Source organism: Marmota marmota, unplaced genomic scaffold (genome assembly GCF_001458135.2).
Source record: "Marmota marmota marmota unplaced genomic scaffold, marMar, whole genome shotgun sequence".
NCBI lineage: Eukaryota > Metazoa > Chordata > Mammalia > Rodentia > Sciuridae > Marmota > Marmota marmota.
In genome coordinates this window covers 30,335,615-30,357,116 of record NW_025999977.1, presented here as the reverse complement: position 1 = coordinate 30,357,116, position 21,502 = coordinate 30,335,615, and the positions used below count along the sequence as shown (strand labels likewise).

Here is a 21,502-nt window from a genome sequence, read left to right as displayed (position 1 = left end):
GGTGGGATGGGTGGGGTGGGATTGAACTCAGGAGCACTCAACCACTGAGCCATATCCCCAGCCCTGTTTTGTATTTTATTTAGAGATAGGGTCTCACTGAATTGCTTAGTGCCTCACTTTTTTTTTTTGCTGAGGTTGGCTTTGAACTCACAATCCTCCTGTCTCAGCCTCCCGAGGTGCTGGGATTACAGGCATGTGCCACTGTGCCTGGTTTTCTTATGCACCTTATGATCTGCTCTGCCCTCATGGCTTTGCCATCTATATCAGGAATATGTTTAATATTCACAAATATACTCTAATCACTATATCTACTTCGCTTTGATATTAGGTAATTTTCTAATATTTCTTTTTGACTTTCTATGCTTTTTCTTTTTCAGTAAGTCTTTTCTTTTAGCATGAAACAAGATATTCAATCTACTGATAATATATTAGCCACAACTGATTATTTGCCAAAAGAAGAAAAACAATGCACTTTAATAATTTTATATGCCTTAGTTTTTTTAGAAAATACTACATAATGATTAAGTTTAAGCAGAAGAGGGCAGTCATTCTCACTTCTCTGAGGTACTAACAAGCACATAAATCACTTTATTCAATGATCACCCAATAATGACTGCCCTTTCTTTATTCATGCAACAAATATTTCCTCTATGCCTAAATGTTCAGGGTCTAAGAAATATAATAGTGAACAAGAAATTCCTGTTCTGAAGGACTCTACATTCTACTGAAGAAGATGGTCAGTAAGCAAAAGTCTAATTATAGACCGTGTTAAGTGCTATAATGAAATGAAAATCATTTTTGGATATTATAATAGGATAGGGGAAGACAAGACATCTTCTGCAGAGAAGACATGTAAGCAGAAACCTGAATCATGCAAAGGATTGAGTTATAAGAAGATCTGGGGTGTCTGCTCTGGGGAAAGGGATTGCAAGTGAGGTGAAGAAGATCACTTGGATAGGAATACAGTGAGGAGGAGAAAAGTAGTGATTGTTCTGTGCTACAGCAACAGCACTGTTATCAGTGTTGATATGAATAGTAAGTGTTTCATAAACCATTATTAGAGATAGTATCTACTGGGCATAAACTCTATGCCAGGCCCAATGTTAAGTGCTTTATCTATGATTTCTTTTATTTATTTTTCTAACTATGTGTGTAAACTCGCACACGCATGTATGTGGTGCAGGGGTTTGAAACAAGGGCCTTTGTATGCTAAATAGGTATTCTACCCTGATCTATATCCTCAGCCCCCATGTGGCTGGTTTATTTTAATTCTTGAAATAGCTTTATGTAAGAGGATTTATTACTACTTTTACTGTACAAATAGGAAACTGTGAACTAGGTAAATGTTCAGTAGAAATGATAAAGGCTACAAGATTACAGGATTCCTAAAGAGCAGAACTGGAAAATTTACTAGACTCCAAAGGCTGAGCTCTTAACCCCACTGCTCTGTGGCCTCCCTGTGTGGTCTGCAATGTGATTCAAACAGTGTTTAATTTGTGCATCATTCGGCCTGGATGAAGACGCAGTTACCTGGAGGATAGGAGTGCTTTCCATCCACAATCCACTCTAACAAGGCCTCTATTAATTCAAGATTAACCTTTTCAAAATCCATAATGGACATTGTTTTGATGACTGATTTGCTGACCCCTGAAAGAAAGGGAAAAAGTAGAAGAATAATTATACCTTATTGAAGACAATATGCCTGTGAACTAGGTAAATGTTCAGTTGATTTAACACAGATGTTCTAATTTAATGTACTGAAGTGAACATTTATCTTTTAGTTTCTTGGAAAATATAAATTTCCAGAGTACTTTCTTTTTTTTTTAATATTTATTTTTTAGTTGTAGTTGGACACAATATCTTGATTTCATTGATTTATTTTTATGTGGTACTGAGGATTGAACCCAGGGCCTTACATATGCTAGGTGAGCACTCTACCACTGAGCTACAACCCCAGCCCCCTCTAGAGTACTTTCTAGAGTCAATCTTGAACAATAACTCAAGGAGCAGGCTGTTGCCTCTGTTACAGAGACCTAGAGGGACTACTTTAGACTCCTCTTTCCTTCCTTTTACCACTACACAATATATAAACTCATGATTCAATCAAATTCTGATCTGATTAGCTCATAGTCAGGGTAACAGCAATCCATGGAAAGCAACACGTAGAGGCCATAGCTTTTATTAGCATCTTTACAACAGTGGCTGTTAATCTATGGGTTCTCTTAAGTAAATGACAAAACTTATAGATCTTTCCTGAAAACATACATGTGATTTTAAGGGCTTCCCCAAAATTCTTGAAGCCTATCCACAGACCCTTAGGTCTACAATCTCCTTCTACACCATTTGGTAGAAGACTGTTCTTTGGATTGTACTGTGAGCCTAAACTCTTTTAAAAACAAGTAACATATTATTGGGGTGATTAATTCTCCAAACACTATGGCCCTTTCTTCCTGGGTACTCCTGATGGTCCATCACCCTAACTACAGTTTAACTGAAACAAAATAACTACAGTAAGTATCAAGAAAGGGAAATTTCCTATTATGATGATGGTAAGTTTGAAGAGGGGCAAAAACACAGTTTCTAAACAATGTTTTAGCAGAGTGAACCCCATGTTGGGCAAAATGAGAGAAAGGATTAAACAGACTACACAAACAAGGGTGTGTTTGGATACAGAGGGCAGAGCAGGAAATCACTTTTCTTTGCCAGGATTCCAAATAGTCAGATTTTTCAAAAAGGAGAAAGTATCACTGAACTAAAAAAGGCAGTGAAGTGAAAATAGTTAATTAAAATATATATATATTGTTTGGTAGTTTTAACTAATCAAATGTCCTGAAAAAGACTGTCATTTTTTTTATAAAACTATAAAAAGTTCCAGAAATTGAGCTAGAAAACATTATTTAATCTTCTAAAAAATGAAAGAGCAATGAGATCAGTTAGGTCAAGGTTTTTGTTTTATTTTTTAAATAGGGAAACAAAAATTTTCTCAGAAAAACTAAGCAAGGCAGGCACAGTGGCAGGCTCTTGTAGTCACAGATGCTTGGGAGGCTAAGGTAGGATAGCTTAAACCCAGGTGTGTGAGGTCAGCCTAGGCCACATAGCAGGATCCCATCTCAAAAAAAACAAAAAAACAAAGGTAGTAACCTTCAGGCCTCTATGTGTTCAGCCCAGCTTATATGTACAGAAAACCACATAGGAACAAAGAATAGCTAGGTGGAGTCTTACTTGAGAGGAAGGTGCATCTAACAAATCAAAATGTTTAAGCCAAGTGTGGTAGTGCACACCTGTTATCCCAGCATGCCTGTGGTTCCAGCAACTCTGGAGACTGAGACAGGAGGATCACAAGTCCCAGCCAGTCTTAGCAACTCAGCAAAAAATTGGCAATAACGGAGACTTTTGAGAGAACTCTCAAAATCTGAATAATAGACTGTGGATTAAATAAAAGTATTTGTGTTAAATGTCTTCATTTTGATCACTATATTGTAGTAATGTAAGAGAATGTTCTTGTTCTTAGGAGGTACATATTAAAGTCTTAGGATAAAGGGACATCACATCTGAAACTCAAGAGATTCAGAAAAAAAAACAAACACAGGTACACAGAACCAATGACAAAGCAAACAAAGCAAAACATTAATTGGTGAGTGAGGGTAAAAGGTGTAAGAGTTTACTGCATAGTCTCAGAGCTTTTCTGAATTGTCTATTTTGGCAAATATAGTAACATAATCTACATACACGTTGGAACAGCTATTTTTTCCTTTTGGTAACAGGGACTAAACCCAAAGGAAATTACCCACTGAGCCACATTCCCAGCCCTTTTTACTTTTCATGTTGAGACATGTGAATAACCTTTTCTCCCTAGGTTGCTTACAGCCTCACTAAGTTGCTGAGGCTGGCTTTGAATCTGAGATCCTCCTGCCTCAGCCTCCAGAGCTGCTGGGATTACAGGTGTGCACCATCACAATTGGCTGGAACTGCTTTTTTTCCTAAGTTTAAGGTTGTTTTGATAAATTAAAGGCAATTGACATAAAAAAGCCACATTTTTCTTCTTTTACATCATGGTGGGAAAAACACTAGAAATTTTTGGCATGATTATAATATTCACTAGGAAGTATGTTACCTTTATAGCGGGCCAGGAGCTGCTTAAAATCTAACTGTTGATCTGGCACTGCATCTTTGACAGAATCCTGATCCTGGAGGTGAAGAGACAGCCTCAGGTCTTCCTCTACTTCTTCAAATGCAGTTCTGTTGCGTCTTGCTTTAAGTTTTTCCTTTGCAATCTGTTTCATGGAGCGCATATATGGGCTCCCATCCTGTAACACATATCTGAAGAAAAAAGACAAAAAGAACTTGTCTATGTATGTGGATTTGCTGGTAAAGAACAAAAGTATTCACTTATTTCATGTGCTCATTCAGCAGAATGTTGCCCTATTTCTGCCTAACTCATGCTATCCTTCCAATCAATCTAGAATTCTACCTTTGGTTCTGTCTAGAATAGATAAAAATTTGGATAAAAGTCCTATCCAAGAAAAATATCAAGGACATTCAGAAATGTTGTTTATTTTATTTTTTTCTTTGGTGATCTTATCTATTCCCAGTAGTTTCAACTATAATTCCCAGGCAGCTAACTCCCCATTGTTACAACAAAATTTGAACCCAAAACACTAGTTTTTGGCTGAACATCTCTACAAAACCATCTTCAAAATATATCAAAATTTTCTCATTAGTTAGTATTTGTCCATTATAATACTATTAGACTTCATGGCAAAGTGGAAAATGACTAGATTTGCAACCAAAAGCTTTGGATTTAAATCCAAGGTTTACAATTAAACCAATTTGCTAGGAAACTTTTTAGTAAAGTAATTTCAAAGGGCTTTATTTTCTCATCATTTGAGGGAGTTAGATAACTGGTTTGAAACTATTTTTCCTAGAGCCCCAGAGGTTTCTCAGAGTCCCTGGGAAAATTAAGGAATGGGAGGATGGAAAACAAATAGGCGGCCAAGTGAAATGTTGCACTCCTGTAGGAGGAGGCTGAAGCAGGAGGATTATGAATTCAAAGCCAGCCTCAGTAACTTGGTGAGGTTCTAAGCAACTCAGGGAGATCCTGTCTCTAAATATACAAAAAAAGGGCAGGGGATATGGCTCTGTGATTAAGTACCCCTGAGTTCAATCTCTGGTATTTAAAAAAACAATAGGGACTCTGTCCTTCCTTTTGCCTTCTTTCAGCCAGATCTTTCCTATTTTAGCTCTCATTTCTTCATGATTTCCTACAAAATTTCATTTGCAGACATTGTACTTGAACTTTAAAAAAAAAGGTTTAAAAACCTATGATGATACAAATTTTGATTTTCTCCAACCCCTTCCCTTCATCAAATGTCATATCCTCTTTTTACATTCAATATTCATTTGTTCCTTTACATATCAAATACCAACTTTGTGCAGGGAACTGTGGTAACAGTGACTGTATGGAATGTAAAAATGAATACTCTTCAAGAAACTTACAAACTTGTGAGAATAGATCAAAGCAACTCACTATACCACAAAACAGGTGAAAAAAATATTGCTAGGTATATAAGAAAAGTACCCATGACAAATAAGTTATTTTAGTTGTAGATGGACACAATACCTCCACTTTATTCATCCACTTTTTTGTGGTGCTTCACATGTACTAGGTAAGTGCTCCACCACTGAGCTACAACTCCAGCCTCTACCCAGGATTTCTAATAAAGAATGTATAGTAGGACAAACAAAATAAAGAGATCCAAAAGAAAAAGAAGAACTCAAACTATCACTATTAACAGATGACATGATTCTGTATCTAGAAGATCCAAAAAATTTCTAGAACTGATAAATGAATTCAGCAAAGTAGCAGGATATGAAATCAATACCCATAAATCAAATGCATTTCTATATGTAAGTGATGAATCCATTGCAAGAGAAATTAGGAAAACTGTCCCATCCACAATAAAGTAAAAAAAAAAAATGTTGGGAATCAATCTAACAAAAGAGGTGAAAGACCTCTACAATGAAAACCACAGAACACTTGAGAAAGAAACTGAAGAAGACCTTAGAAGATAGAAAGATCTCCCATGCTCTTGTTTTTTTGGGGGGGAGGGGGTGGAGGGAGGGTGGTACCATGGATTGAACTCAGGGACACTCAAATACTAAGCCACATCCCCAGCCCTATTTTTTGTATTTTATTTAGAGACAAGGTCTACCCTGAGTTGTTTAACACCTCACTTTTTGCTGAGGCTAGCTTTGAACTAGTGATCCTCCTGTCTCAGCCTCCCGAGCCGCTGGAATTACAGGCATGTGCCACTGTGCCTGGCTCTCCCATGCTCTTGGATAGGCTGAATTAATATTGTCAAAATGGCCATATTGCCAAAATTGTTATATAGATTTAATGCAATTCCTATTAAAATCCCGATGATATTATTCATTGAACTAGAAAAAGCAATCATGAAATTCCATTTAAAAAATGAGACCCAGAATAGCCAAAGCAATTCTTAGCAAGAAGAATGAAGCAGGAGGCATCATAACACCAGACTTTAAACTATACTACAGAGCAACAGTAATAAAAATGGCATGGTATTGGCACCAAAATAGACATGTAGATGAATGGTATAAAATAGAAGACATAGAGACACCCACATAAATACGGTTATCTCATACTAGACAAAGGCACCAAAAACATATATTGGAAAAAAGATGGCCTATTCAACAAATGGTACTGGGAAAACTGGAAATCCATTATGTAGCGAAATGAAATTAAACCTCTACCTTTTACCTTGCACAAAAATCAACTCAAAGTAGATCAAAGACTTAGGCACCAGAACAGAGACCCCACGCCTAACAGAAGAAAAAGTAGGCCCAGACTTAATCATGTCGGCTTAGGACCTGACTTCCTTAACAAGACTCCTAAAGTGCAAGAAGTAAAATTAAGAATCAATAAATGGGATGGATTCAAACTAAAAAGCTTCTTCCCAGGAAAGGAAACAATCATAAGGTAAAGAAAGGTGTAGAGAATGGGAGAAAATCTTTACCACACGTACCTCAGATAGAGCACTAATCTCTAGGATATATAAAGAACTCAAAAAACTTAACACCAAAAACAAATAAATAAATAAATAACTCAATCGATAAATGGGCTATGGAACTGAACAGACACTTTACAGAAGAAGAAATATAATCGATCAACAAACATATGAAAAAAATGTTAATCATCTCTAGCAATTAGAGAAATGCAAATCAAAACCACTCTAAGATTTCATCTCATTCCAGTCAGAATGACAATTATCAAGAATACAAACAATAGTGTTGGTGAGGATGTGGGTACACTCATACATTGCTGGTGGGACTGCAAATTGGTGCAAACACTATGAAAAGCAGTATAGAGAGTCCTCAGAAAACTTGGAATGGAACCACTATTTGACCCAGCCATCCACTCCTCAGTTCATACCCAAAGGATTTAAAATCAGCATACTACAGTGACACAGCCACATAGATGTTTAGAGCGGCTCAATTCACAATAGCTAAACTACGGAACCAACCCAGATGCCCTTTAACAGATGAATGGATAAAGAAAATGTGGTACATATACAAATGGAATATTACTCAGCTTTAAAGAACAAAATTATGACATTTGCCAGTAAATGGATGAAAGTGGAGAATATCATGCTAAGTGAAATAAGCCAATCAAAAAAATTCAAAGGCAGAATGTTTTATCTGATAAGTGGAAGTTGATCCATAGTGGGAGAGTGTGGGGAATGAAGGAACTTTGGATTGTGCAGAGGGGAATGAGGAGAGAGGTGGGGCTGAGGGGATGGGAAGGACAGTAGAATGAGACAGACATTATTACTCTATATACATGTATAATTGCACTACTGGTGTGACTCTGCACCATGTACAGCCAGAGGAATGAGAAGTTGTGCTCCATTTTTGTATAATGTGTCAAAATGCATTCTACTGTCATATATAACTAACTAGAACAAATACAAAATAGAGGTGACTAAAAAAAAGAATTTATAGTAGAAGGAAATTTCATGGAGGCAGCATTGGAGTTGAGTGTTAATAACTGGATAAGGAAGAGGAAGATAGAAATAAAGATGCAAAGATAGTAGCAGCATAACATATTTGAGAAACAGTGAGTAGTCTGATGGTGTGTGATAGGAGAGTACAGTAGGAAGGGAGGTTAAATATAGTTGAAGTCAGCTGATGTGGGTCTTGAATGTCCAGAGTCTGGGTAATAGAGAGCCAATGCAAGTTTCTAGAAGCGCAGGAACATGACCAATTCTACACTTATAAGAATTTGATTTAGTGAGTTTAGGAAGTAAGAAAATAAAGACAAGGGCTGGGGATACAGCTCAGTTGGTAGCGTGCTTGCCTCAAATGCACAAGGCCCTGGGTTCAATCCCCAGCAACACACACACACACACACACACAAAAGGAAAATAAAGACAGGCAAACTCAAATTCAACAGAAGTAGCATGGGACCTAGAAAATAACAGTTTTAATAAGTTCCCTAAGTATTCTCATTGTACTCTAAAATTTGAGAGCCACACATTTTGGGTTTTTTGCTTGAGAAGTCTGTACTATTTAAAACATAGGTAATAGGACTTCTTAGTGATAGGAAGAAAAAACTTTTGAGTTGTGTTTAAGATGCCATATCTTGGGTGTTTTCATCCTTACTCGTACAGTTTAGAAATGAAGATGGTGACCTGGGCGTTCTTGTCACAGATGTGACCGCTATAATCCCATGAGTCTAAGATAGCCATTAGGGAGCTTAATATTGAGAAGAAATAGGGCAAGGATAAAATCTTGGGGAATTCCCAAAGAGCAAGAGAGAAATCTGTTTGTGTACAATGGACAGTGTCATTTTTGTCCTAGTACTGTGGATTACTCATACAGACGGCTTAACACTCAGACTACACTGCAAACTTCTTGAGAGTAGAATGATGATGATAATAATAGCTAACATTTATAATGCATGTACTAAGCATGTATGTCTCAGGCACAGTTCTAAGCATTTTTTTTTAAGGCAATGTCTGCATTTTTTTTAACCTTTATTTTATTTATTTATTTTTATGTAGTGCTGAGGATCGAACCCAGCGCCTTGCACGTGGCTAGATGAGCACTCTACTGCTGAGCCACAACCACAGCCCTCAGTTCTAAGCATTTTGCAATTATTAATTTATCAGTTAATACTTATAACAACCCAGCAAATAAGCTAATATTAATATATCCATTTTAGGGCTGGGGTTGTGACTCAGTGGTAGAGCGCTTCCCTAGCATGAGTGAGGCACTGGGTTTGATTCTCAGCACCACATATAAAAATAAATAAATAAAGGTCCATCAATAACTAATAATACTAAAAGATTAGACTACTTGCCAGAGTTACAGTTAGTAAGTAAAGGGATTTAAGTATTGGCAATTTGCTGAAACAAAGGAGAAAATAGAATGTTCAAATAAAAAGTTGGAAGAAAGACTAACACGCATATTAGTATCCTGGCATTCTGAAATTAAATAATAATTCTGTTTTCAAAGATGTTTGTTGTAACTTAATTAACATCTTCCTTACCTTGTCACAGCAACTGCATCTTCCAGAAAAAACTGATCAACAGGAAATGTACGACCTAGAAAAACAAGAAAACAAAATAGAAAAGTCTCAGAATGCCCATTAAATGTTTGTTATATATGTTAATTGAATGATATTTATATGTAATCAATTGTAGAATAAACCAAAGCCCGGAATGATAAGTCAACTGCACAAAGAGACTGAAATATGTATACTTACACACACACACACACAGACACACACACAGATTCTCTTAAAACAAAGTTTGGCACATTTAAGTCCTATTTGTTCTGTGGTCTTAAAAGTGTATATTAAAAAGTTTTTGATGACAAAGTGGAGAAGGTAGATTCCAGTTAGTAAAGAAAAGAGAAGTGGATAGGTAAAGAAATGATAATTTGCACTTTTTAACCTGTTACACCTTCCCCAACTTCTCCCTTCTTCCCTAATGTGTGACCTTTAAACATTTAACATTTGTATTTTAGATCAAGCATATAGTTTCTTTTAAAAATCTATTGTCAACATTCTGACAACCAGAACAAACAGTACTATAACTTATCAGTCAGTGTTTCCAAATTGTCCCTTTGGTAATCAATTGTAGAAGGATATAAACCAAAGCCCAAAGTGATAAGTCAACTGCACAATGAGACTGTGAAAGCACCCACAGAAAACAGGCTATCCAACTTCATTTCCCTCCTGAGTGAACAATATCCAGAAAGATAGTACAATCCAGAAATGAACAAGTATACTATACATAGACATATCTTCCCTTTGATTGATTACCACTAGAAACACACATTTTCATTTTAAACACAATCAGGGGCTGGGATGTAGCTGGGTGATAGAGTGCTTGCCTAGCATGTGGAAGGCCCTGGGTTCAATCCTCAGCATCACAAACATAAAAATAAAACAAAAAAAATCAAAATAGAATGCTAGAAATTCTAAATAATAAAGTCTTTTTAAAAAGTCATATACAAAATTAAAATCTTCAGGCAAATGGAATTATTACCTGTCAATCACATTATATAGTTATGATTTTGTTATAAATTAATCACTTCTCCTCTAGACAGAGGTATAAATACTAATCAATATATATCTCAAATGAGTTTTAAAATATATTTGCTTATTAGAATGATACACATGCAAGATGCATTTTAATCACCTGGTATAGTAATAACTGGGCAGGAATTGAAATATTCTGAAAAGAGTTCAGCATTTAAAGTTGCACTCATTAGAATAACTTGAAGAGTTGGCCTCTGCAACACAATGTCCTTCAAAACTAGCAGTAAGAAGTCACTAGAGAAAAATAAAAGAAACACCTGAGGATCAAACATATTCAATATATGAAAATTAATAACTGTGATATACTTGGGGCAAGGAATATGTAAGACTGTGTGAAAAAAAATACTGTAACACTCATAGAAAGATGTGTCATGTTCCTGGATGTGAAGACTTACTATTATAAAGATATCAATTCTTTCCCAAATAAATTCAGTATAGTGACAATCAAAATAGCAATAGAATTTATCATCAAAATTGATAATTCTACTTCTTGATATCTATGAGTATACAAAAAGCATATACAAAGATTTTCATCATAGTATTTTTTGTAACAGTAAAACAACAAACACTATCTAAATGTCCATCAACCAGGAAATAGTTAACTATACCATCTAATCTATGAAATAACATGAGGCAGATAAAAAGAATAAGAGACTGGATAATGACATGAAAACACCTCTAAACCATACTGCTAGTGGAAAAAAACTGTGCAATGATATTTACTGAAGAATAGCAATACCTTAAGGAGCCTCCCTGCTTCAGCCCTTGACTCCCTACAATCTCTTTTCAATGTGGTCATCCAATAATTCCATTCAAATGTCAATCTGACTATGCTATTGTTCTGCTCAAAATCCTTCAGTGATTTCTCATTAGAGTCCTTAATATCAAGGCCCTACATGACAAGGTCTGCACTCCTACCACTCATTTCTACTACTTTCACCCTTAACTCACTAGCTCCAGAACTGACTGAGGCATGCACCTCAGGGCCTTTGTTCCTGGCATTAATCTGCCAGGATGGGCTTCTTCCAGTCTTCCACGTAGGTAACTCCCTCACTTCCTTCAAGTCTTTACTCAAAAGATATCTTTTCAGCAAGGCCTTCCTTGGCTACTCTCTTTAAAATTCAAATGCCTTCCCTGCTTTAACTTTTCTTCTCAACACTTAATATACTTTATATTTTACTTATTTACCTTGCTCCCTTAACTATCAGGATGTAATAAGCTCTTCAAGGACAAGGATTTTGGTTTATTTGTTCACTCCTCCAGTGTCTAGAACAATGCCTGGGACAAACTGAGTGTTCAATGAACATTCATTAACTTACAAACTGTATTTATTACTTGTGTAAAAAAAGGTCTAAAAATAAAATTATCTCTAACAAAGTAAACACATATGTTGACGCATACAGATATAATCATTTAAGATTTTTTACTGTCTTAGAATTATTTCCTTCTATTTTGATCTACTCTTTTTTATCTAGAAATCTGCTTTTCTTTCTAATTACTTTGTATTTCTTATTTACTAGTTTATCAGTGCACTTTATTTCTTCTAATAATCTTCTGGTTAAACATCTTCCCTATTCAGTTACAGACATTTTATCAGTTGGGTCCTCCAAGTTTCTTGTTTTTTGAAGTTTTGTAATTAGCTATTTTCTCTTTTTCTATTAGTCCACCAAGTTTACTTAGATTCTTTCTTCTTCTCAAGCTACATATAATAACTTAATACTTTATGAGAAAACTTCGTAATTTTTAAGGAAATGTCTTTATTTTTCCCACTGTGTTTTTCACATCTTAGGGCATGATCTATGTGACAAACTATGATCAATGCCGTCCATCAATGCAGCCCTTCCTCAGTATTTAAAATACCAAGAATTTTAATTTTAGGCCTCAATTCTTTAATGACTTCTAATTCACTAAAATAAAGCCTAAATGCCTTAATATCTGTGGTTTATAAGACCCTGGAAGATTTTGGCTCTTGTTTCCTTTTGCCCCTGCTTCTTTGCCTCTCATTCACTACATACCAGGCACATTCTTCCTTTAGTTTCTGGACACACCAAGCCCTTTCCCACTGCAGAATCCTCCCTCATGCTATTCTTGCCCCACCTGTCACTTGACTCCCTTTCACAGTTCAGTTTTCAACTTAAATATTTTTTTGGCAATATGGTCTCTGACCATGAGTTTTCCCCTCCAAACACAGCTCCTGTTTATTCCTTCACAGTATGCTCCAATTTGTAACTGTTTACTTGTTCATTCTATCAAACTATAAAAAGTCAGAGGTAACCAAATATACTTTTTACCTCAGTGTTCCCAGCAACTAATGTATCACTTGATAATGAAGACAGGTTCATATATATATATATGAATTGCTGACTGAATAACCAAAAAGACAAGGAAGCACAGATTGACCAATCTATCAACTACAGCATGCATCACATCTCTTATATTCCTCCTGAGTAGAACGTTCAGCTTAGTATGATGCCCAAGAGGGTGAGAGGTGTATCTTCTAACTCAACAATGTTGAGTCCATCTAATCAGAAAACTCTCCTAGTGATGAATATGTGCTTTTCTAGCTAGCATTGTTAGTGCTATAGACCCTGCAGCTCAAGAAAGAAGTTCTTTGGGTCTGAGGTTGTGGCTCAGTGGTAGAGCGCTTGTGTGAGGTGCTGGGCTCAATCCTCAGCACCACATAAAAAAATAAATAAAGGTATTGTGTCCAACTACAACTAAAAAAATATTAAATAAAAGAAAGAAAGAAAAAGCAGTTCCTTTTCTCTAATATAGCCTTCCCTGTGGCAAATTACCATTACGAAATCTATTAAACTCAACTGGAGAGAGAACAAATTTTTTTCTACTATGTCTTCATTTTATGTATGTGTATGTTTGATAGAAAAAATCATTTTACCTTTCTTCTGTCCTCTCATGAACTTCATCAACAATGATATGGGTAACTCCCTGGAGAGCCGTATCTCCTTCTAGCCTTCTCAGCAGCACTCCTGTGGTGCAGTATAACAGTCTGGTGGCTGAAGACTTACACAAAAAGGCAATACCAAGCATGAATAAAACTACTGAAAAAATATTTACTGGCAAGACATTTTGAATAGATAAGGACAAAGAATATTAACTACAACAGTGGTTCCATTTAATATGAAACAATAAAAAATGTACAATTTCTTGCAGGCAAAACAATAATTTTTTTTTGCTTTGCATCAAACTTTTAAATTTAAGATTCTCTTGAAAAGCATTCAAAATTATCATTAAAAAGTGAGTGATGAAATCAATTCTAAATTGGTCTAAGCTTCCAGAGAATATACTAGATCACTCTGCTACTAAAAAATAAGAAACTTTAATAAAGGAAATTTGGTACAATTATATAAGAGCTCTTGTATCAAAATATTACTAAAGGGATTTTTGCCCTACTGAAGATTGACATTAATTTAAAATAACTTGAAAGCATAGATCCCAAATTGCCCATAAATCTAAACCCCAAAGACTTTTCAAAGGTAAACTACATTTCTGTTAGTGGGAAACAGGCAAAGCATACAAACCTTGACACTTTCTAACCGAATCTGATATCCCACGGTCAGACCCACCCTTTCTGCTCTTTCTTTAGCAACTCGTTCAGCAACAGAGATTGCAGAGATTCGTCGGGGTTGGGTACAGATGATGTTAGCCACTTTCTCAGGTGGCCCATTCAAAGAATCATCCAGAATAAACTGTGGAATCTGTGTGGTTTTCCCACATCTGTATGTCAAAACAAATGAGTCCTAAAATGAAGTTTTCAAGGGCTAGTTAACAAAGCAATCACAGGTAATGAGGAAAGTGATAAAACTAATTAATCAGCTTCATCTGTCTTCAAAGAGCACCCACTGATTTATTACCTAGAGCTAATAAATTCCAGGAAATTGCACCTGAGATTAAAAAGGCAATCACATAATAGTTTAATATCATTTATAAAATTGGGGCTACTGAACATAACATCATATTTCAGCCTATAAATTTCTCTAAAGATGTGAACTCTACATATGAATTCTAATAAGAAATATTAGGTTATGATTATTAAAATTCCACCTCTGATGTATATTGATTTGGCTAAAAGACTAAGGCTAAAAAGATAAGAAACTATAAGATGCAAGATTACTACTATACCTGTGATTTGGGCACAAACATAATTATCAAATTGGGTACTTTTGAATAAAGAATTAAATTAAAGGCTGGGGATGTGGCTCAAGCGGTAGCGCGCTCGCCTGGCATGCGTGTGGCCCGGGTTCGATCCTCAGCACCACATACAAACAAAGATGTTATGTCCGCCAAAAACTAAAAAATAAATATTAAAAAATTCTCTCTCTCTCTCTTTAAAAAAAAAAAAAAAGAATTAAATTAAGGCTGCAGCTTAACCCTGATAAATAGGTTCATATAACACATGGAGAGTGTAAACAGGAAAGATAATGTGCCTTAAGTTGTCCCTTTTTTTTCTTTTTAAATATTTTTAATTGTAGATAAACACAATACCTTTGTTTATTTGTTTTTATGTGGTGCTGAGGATAGAACCTAATACCTCACAAATGCTAGGCAAGCACTCTACCACTAAGCCACAACTCCAGGCCCCTTAAGTTATTCTTATAAGAAAAAAAATTAAAGTTTTAAAGAAATCAAAATTGCCGGGCTCAGTGGCGCACACCTATAATCCCAGTGACTTGGGAGGCTGAAAAAGGAGAATCATGAGTTCAAAGCCAGCCTCAGCAACTGCAGGGTACTAAGCAACTCAGTGAGACCCTGTCTCTAAATAAAATACAAAATAGGGCTGGGAATGTGGCTCAGTGGTCAAGTACCCCTCAGTTCAATCCCTGGTATCCCCCCCGCAAAAAAAAGAGAAACCAGAATTAATTCAGAAGATGACGAGCTTTCAAGTTAAATGTCTAGAACTATTTTTTTAAATTTAAAAATAGGGCTTGTTAAAAGTTTTCCGCTGAACCCTTTGCCTTAAAATTGTTTTGAGGTAGAAGTATACAACATCTATAAACTCCTAGATAAATTTCTGAGGTTTTTTTTTTTTTTTTTTTGTAATTTGGCTCTATAGTCTTCAGAAGCTGCAATACCAACCCCTGTAAAATATTATTTAATATCCAACAGGAAAAAGTGCCAATTATACCAATAGAGGTTTTTTAAAAGTACAACTAGATATAGTAACCACTGTACATATCATATTTATCAGTGAAAGCTGTATCACAAACACATTATTTTCTTACCCAGTCATACCACTTATGACAACCACTTGGTGCTTGCTCAACAATTTAAGAATGGTTTCTCTTTCTTCCCATGCAGGGAGTGACTGCCTTTCTTGTAGAACTGACTGGAACTGTCTGGAAGCCTAATAAAAATCAAGGATAAGGCATTAGTTATGTTCCTTTGAATCCTCTTTCACAAGGTTCTGAATTCAGAATTCCAGTAGGACTCACCCTTTCTGTTCTTTCTAAATAATTTCTTCTGAGACAGCATTACAGAGATTTGTAGGGATTGGATGCAGATGACTTTAGTCAGAAGATTGGCTACTCAAAAAATCAACCAGAATAATCTACAGAATATACATAGTTTTCCTACATTTGAATAAACTGAAATATCTTATAATAAACCCCTCTCGCTTAGCATCTATACAGCTCTTCCTGACAAGCGTCTATATACCAGCACTGTCTCATAGGACCATATGTGTTCATGGAAATGTTCCATACCTTCACTGTCCAATATAAGCAATTTCTGGCCACATGTGCATAAAGAGTCCTTGAAATGTGGATAATACTCCTGAGGAACTAAATTACTCTAATGAAATAATTTAAATTTGAATAGCCAAAGGTGATTAAGAATTACCATAGTGGAAAGCATAGCTCTACACAAATCAGATTTTTTCCAAAAAAAAAAAAAAAAAAAAAAAAATCAGTAAGAGCACTTGCCAAAGGATTCTTTTTGTCTCTTCGCCACAATTATGTTAATCAGTTTCATATCTAGTGGCCAGCAGTATAAACACTTTATTGTATTTTTAAATTATGGGAGAAGAGGAGTGGAGAAAGAATGGTTAATGGGTACAAAGGTTCAGCTGCATAGGAGGAATAATTCCTAATGCTCTATAGCATAGTAGAGTAACTGACAACAATTAATCATATATTTCAAAATGGAGAGGATTTGGAATGTTCCCAACATAAAGATATATTACCCTATGCTTATCATTACATATATTATATACATGTATTTAAATGTCACATGGAACATAAACATGAACAATTATGTGTCAATTAAAAGTTTAAAAAGTAGCTGGGTACAGTGACACAAGCCTGTAATTCCAACAACTTGGGAAGATGGGGCAGGAAGATCACAAGATCACAAGTTTGAGGCCAGCCTGGGCAACTTAGCAAGACACTGTCTCAAAATAAAAAAACAGGGCTGGTGATATAGCTCAATGGTAGAGTGCCCTGGTTCTAACTGCCCCCCAAAAAAACAAAGGAAAAGAAAAAGAACAAAATTTAAAAATAAAGAAAAACTGTGGCTGTACTTTTTAACAACAAGAATTTATACTAAGCAGGGGGCAGTGGCACACTCCTGTAGTCCCAGCTACTTGGGAGGCTGAGGCAGGAGGACCACTTGAGTCCAGGAATTCAAAACCAGCCTGGGCAACACAGTATGCACCATTTCAAAAAAAAAAAAAAAAAATTTATACCAATATATCATTTCCTGAATATAATTTTATCATATAAATTTATCACACTAATCAAATTGATAATTTTCATGTAAATGGGTAAAAATAACATGGACTTTGGAAAACAGAGAACAGGGTTGAACCCTGTGTAGCTACTTAACATCTACATGACCTTTGGCACTCATCCTATGAACCTTTGAAATGGGGTCTTACCCATCTTCTTTTATACACTGATTTTCTAATGTAAATGACATTTATTAATATTTCTTTTATATATCAGACTATCTATCATAGTACCAAAGGCACATGATTCTAAGAATTTGGTATACAGGTGTGTTTGCTATTTATCAGTTGTGAGGTTTTCCAAAACATATTTCCAGCATATGCACCCAAGTTTCTACATGTGGTAGCATTTTGAAACTTTAACCACTAAGGATTAAAGAAAGAACCAATAGAGATACTACGGAGGGTAACCAAAGCCTCCTAACTCCGAATCCCTTCATCCAGACATCAAGGGGGCAATGCTAGCCCATCTCTCAGCACACAGTACCTGTTTCATCCGGAACTGCTTGCAGATTTTACTATTTTCAGCATGTACTGATTTTGCCTGCCAGTCATATCTTTTGGAAATCTTTTTCTTAAGGTTCACATAGCTTTCATTCTCCACTATAACTGGTGCTGGACCTTCATCCTCTTCTGCCTCCTCCTCAGGTTCTGATTCTTTTCCAACTTGAAGGAAAGAAGTAAACATTTTCAATTTTCCCTTTTTTTAGTAAAGGGGGGAAGTCACTGTCTAATGAAGTAACAATAAAATCATCAAATGGAGAAAAAGTTGAAACTTGAATAAAGCAGGCTTATTTACTTCAAAACTACTTCCACTGCTAAAGAATTAAAACGCATCTTTAGCTAGACACAGTGGTGCATGCCTATAATCCCAGTGGCTCAGGAGGCTGAGGCAGGCGGATTGTGGGGAATTCAAAGACAGCCTCAGGGGCTGGGATGTGGCTCAAGCGGGCCCGGGTTCGATCCTCAGCACCACATACAAAAAAAGATGTTGTGTCCAATGAAAACTAAAAAATAAATATTAAAATTCTTTAAAAAAAAAAAAAGACAGCCTCAGCAACTTATTGAGGCCCTAAGCAACTGAGCGAAACCCTGTCTCTAAATAAAACATAAAAAAGGGCCTGGGGATGTGGCTCAGCGGTAAAGAGCTCCCGGTTCAATCCCTGGTATCAAAAAAATAATAAATAAGTAAAATGTATCTTCAAATAAACTTTACTCAAGTTTAAGTGGTATTGTTAAACCAAATTAAAAACAAAGAATTAACAATTGAGAAATTATAGACTTTAAAAGGGTGAATTTTTATGGTATATAAATGATACCTCAATAAAGCTGAAATTAAGAAGAAATCCATGACACATAATTTTTCATTTTTCAGGAACACATTTGAACCCTATGTACTAGAAGCTGATATTAGTGAGCAGTGAGTCAGATGGCCAGAAAGCAAGCCCACATAAACATCCAGCATCCATACCTCAGCATCCTTGTTCTCTATGTATTGATGTTTACCCAGGAAACTCATGAAATAATGAAAACTTTTTTTTTTCCTCAAGAAAGATGAACTAATATTGAATTCTTTGATGAAAGCTGAAAAGGGGATTTATCTGTGGTATAAGAACATGCATGGCAAACCTGATCTGGACAAAGCCAGAGCCTGCATAAATATTTCTTTATTTAAGGATTTAGGGATTATTAAAGATAGCTCTATTCTAGTAAATTTTGGCAGCCTACTATATTATAAACAGAGGGAAAGGATAGTGTATATAGTATAAGAAACAAATATATGAAATCAAATAAATTAAATGAAACAGATTTTCTGATTTCAGTTAGTGTCCTTAGTGTCTTAAAATCCTTCCAACCCTCAGATTCTATGTCATTACATCAAACTTAGATATCGCTTCCAACTTTCAGTACAGGGAGCCCAACCACAGTGACACAATTGGGCCTTATAATAAAAGTCAGGCACAATTATACTTCCGAGGATTCTCATGCTTTTTGGCCGTGGGATTAAATAACTTGCCCATGATCACTGGGAAAGATCCTATACCATTCTCAAAAGTTTTGATTCCTAATCCATCATTTTGAATGTCCCCCCCTCCACCAAGAACAACACCTTACATACCTTCTGATATTTGACTTGAAACAAAATAATGATTTGGAATCACTGGTTTACGACAGGCTGGATTATTTATTCTGGTCCCAGAGGATACTGGCAGAAAATTCACAGGAGGGACACTATATTTGTGATGGGTATTTGTCAGTAACTTGACAATTTCTGATTCTTCCTCTAACAGGGTTATCAAAGAATATACAACAGGTTCTGAAGTTTCTGAAAGTGTCAAGGCTTTGCCATAAAGGAATTCAGAAATATGTAAACGACAAGCCAGAGGTAGATTCTCATTGGTGGAATAAAATGCCACAAGGGGAGCTTGGTAGGGGTACTTGTGGTCTTTAGAAAATCGGATTTCAAGCTCGTATAAAAAAGATGCATCTTCATTAGCATTAAGATGAGAATCATCTACAATTCTTTCTACTCGTCCAACAATTTGATTTGGGGGCACTTCATGTTTGAATTTGCATTTTGATCCAAATTTACAATTTCCTTTTAGGTAAAATTTACAGGTTTCAGGTGATGCCTCTCGCACATTTTTGCTTTCCTTTTGCTTGGATTTGCAGAATTTACTTGTCAAATATTCCAGTTCCAATCCAATGGTCCAGACCCTGTTCTGAATTCTTTCTATAAATTTTTCTCCACAAATTGACCTGAGAGCAAGTGCCTCTTCCTGTCGCTGCTCCACACATTCATCCAAGCTTGCGTGGCCAGCTGCCTCAGAGATTTTCATCCTTTCTCCAAATGTCTCTGAAAAACACTGGATGAGTAGATGCTCTAGTGATGCCCCCAAATCTCCATCACAAATCCTCAGAGCTGCTTGACAGTGTTCAATGTTGAAGCCATACCTGCCGAGGGCAAAACAACAAAAGTGACATATGAAAAGTAGTATCACATCACTAAAGAGAAATTCATTTAAATATACTCATGACTACACGTATTCCATGTTTTGAAAGAGTGTCCCTGATGATACTAATCCTCTATTCTAAAAGATAGAATATTAGGCATATCATGCACTGCCGGAAAGGACACAAGGAAAGGTAGTTGGGTTTATAATGATTTCAGTTGGCCTTGAATTATCTCCCAAATCCCATAAATAACAAAAAGCAATCACCTGGAAAGTTTTTGCACTGCAAATGGTGAGACTGTAAATTCTGGAATATGAGGCTCAACTGGGCCTGAGCCTGCATATTCCCAAGGATCAGAGTCCGGAGCAAGGGAAGGTTCTTGTCCAGCTGACCAGTACTGCTCATCATCAAGACAATCAGGCTCATCATCTTCCTCCTCCCCAGAAATTCCTCTTCTGGCAAAGGTAACATTTTCATGTATTAGATGTTAATTCTACTTACTTCAAGAGAAATTTAGCAAGGGTTTAAGAATTTAATTCAAGGAGCCAAGGACATAGAATCTTGACTACTCTTCAGTTACTGATTTAATCTTTTATTGAACTGTTCATTTATATCTTGGCAGTTAACATTTAGCAGGCATTCATTAAATGCCAGATATTATATTAAGTGCTTTATATGTAAACATTCTTTTACTTTTTCTAATAGCCCTGCAAGATACTGATCCCTGCTTTTCAGATGATCAACTAAAACTTAAGAGAGGATTAGTAATTACCTAAGGTTATTTATGGTAAGGAAAAACTAGAGATTTTACTAATAACAGTTTGACCCCAAAGCCTGTATTCTTTTTATTTTTATTTTTTTATGATGCTGGGGATTGAACCCAGGGCCTTGTGCATGTGAGGCAAGCACTCTACTAACTGAGCTATATCCCCAGCTCCTATGTTTTGGCACACCTGCCCCCTCCCCGTGGGAGGGTACCATTACCACCAAGATTGAACTCAAGGGCACTTGACCTCCGAGCCACATCCCCAGCCCTATTTTGTATTTTATTTAGAGACAGGGTCCTACTGAGTTGCTTAGTGCCTGGCTTTTGCTGAGGCTGCCTAGGCCTTCAAAGCTGCATAAGCCACAGAGCCCAGCCCAAAGCCTGTGTTCTTTTTTTTTTTTTTTTTTTTTAT

At 36.1% G+C, this 21,502-nt stretch overlaps 1 protein-coding gene across 1 annotated transcript in view; it reads right to left on the bottom strand.

Annotated features, from left to right (window-relative positions):
* Positions 1 to 20,805, bottom strand: part of Dhx57 (DExH-box helicase 57) — a gene marked incomplete at its 5' end in the record, with an annotated part of 37,861 nt that extends 17,056 nt beyond the window's left edge. Inside the window, 10 exons of the mRNA XM_015479399.2 lie at positions 1,531 to 1,647; positions 4,115 to 4,320; positions 9,572 to 9,626; positions 10,728 to 10,861; positions 13,524 to 13,648; positions 14,167 to 14,362; positions 15,868 to 15,989; positions 17,857 to 18,035; positions 19,489 to 20,324; positions 20,591 to 20,805. Of these exons, the coding sequence (XP_015334885.2) occupies positions 1,531 to 1,647; positions 4,115 to 4,320; positions 9,572 to 9,626; positions 10,728 to 10,861; positions 13,524 to 13,648; positions 14,167 to 14,362; positions 15,868 to 15,989; positions 17,857 to 18,035; positions 19,489 to 20,324; positions 20,591 to 20,805 (2,185 nt within the window). The remainder of the gene's footprint in view (positions 1 to 1,530; positions 1,648 to 4,114; positions 4,321 to 9,571; positions 9,627 to 10,727; positions 10,862 to 13,523; positions 13,649 to 14,166; positions 14,363 to 15,867; positions 15,990 to 17,856; positions 18,036 to 19,488; positions 20,325 to 20,590) is intronic.
* Positions 20,806 to 21,502: the final 697 nt, after the last annotated feature.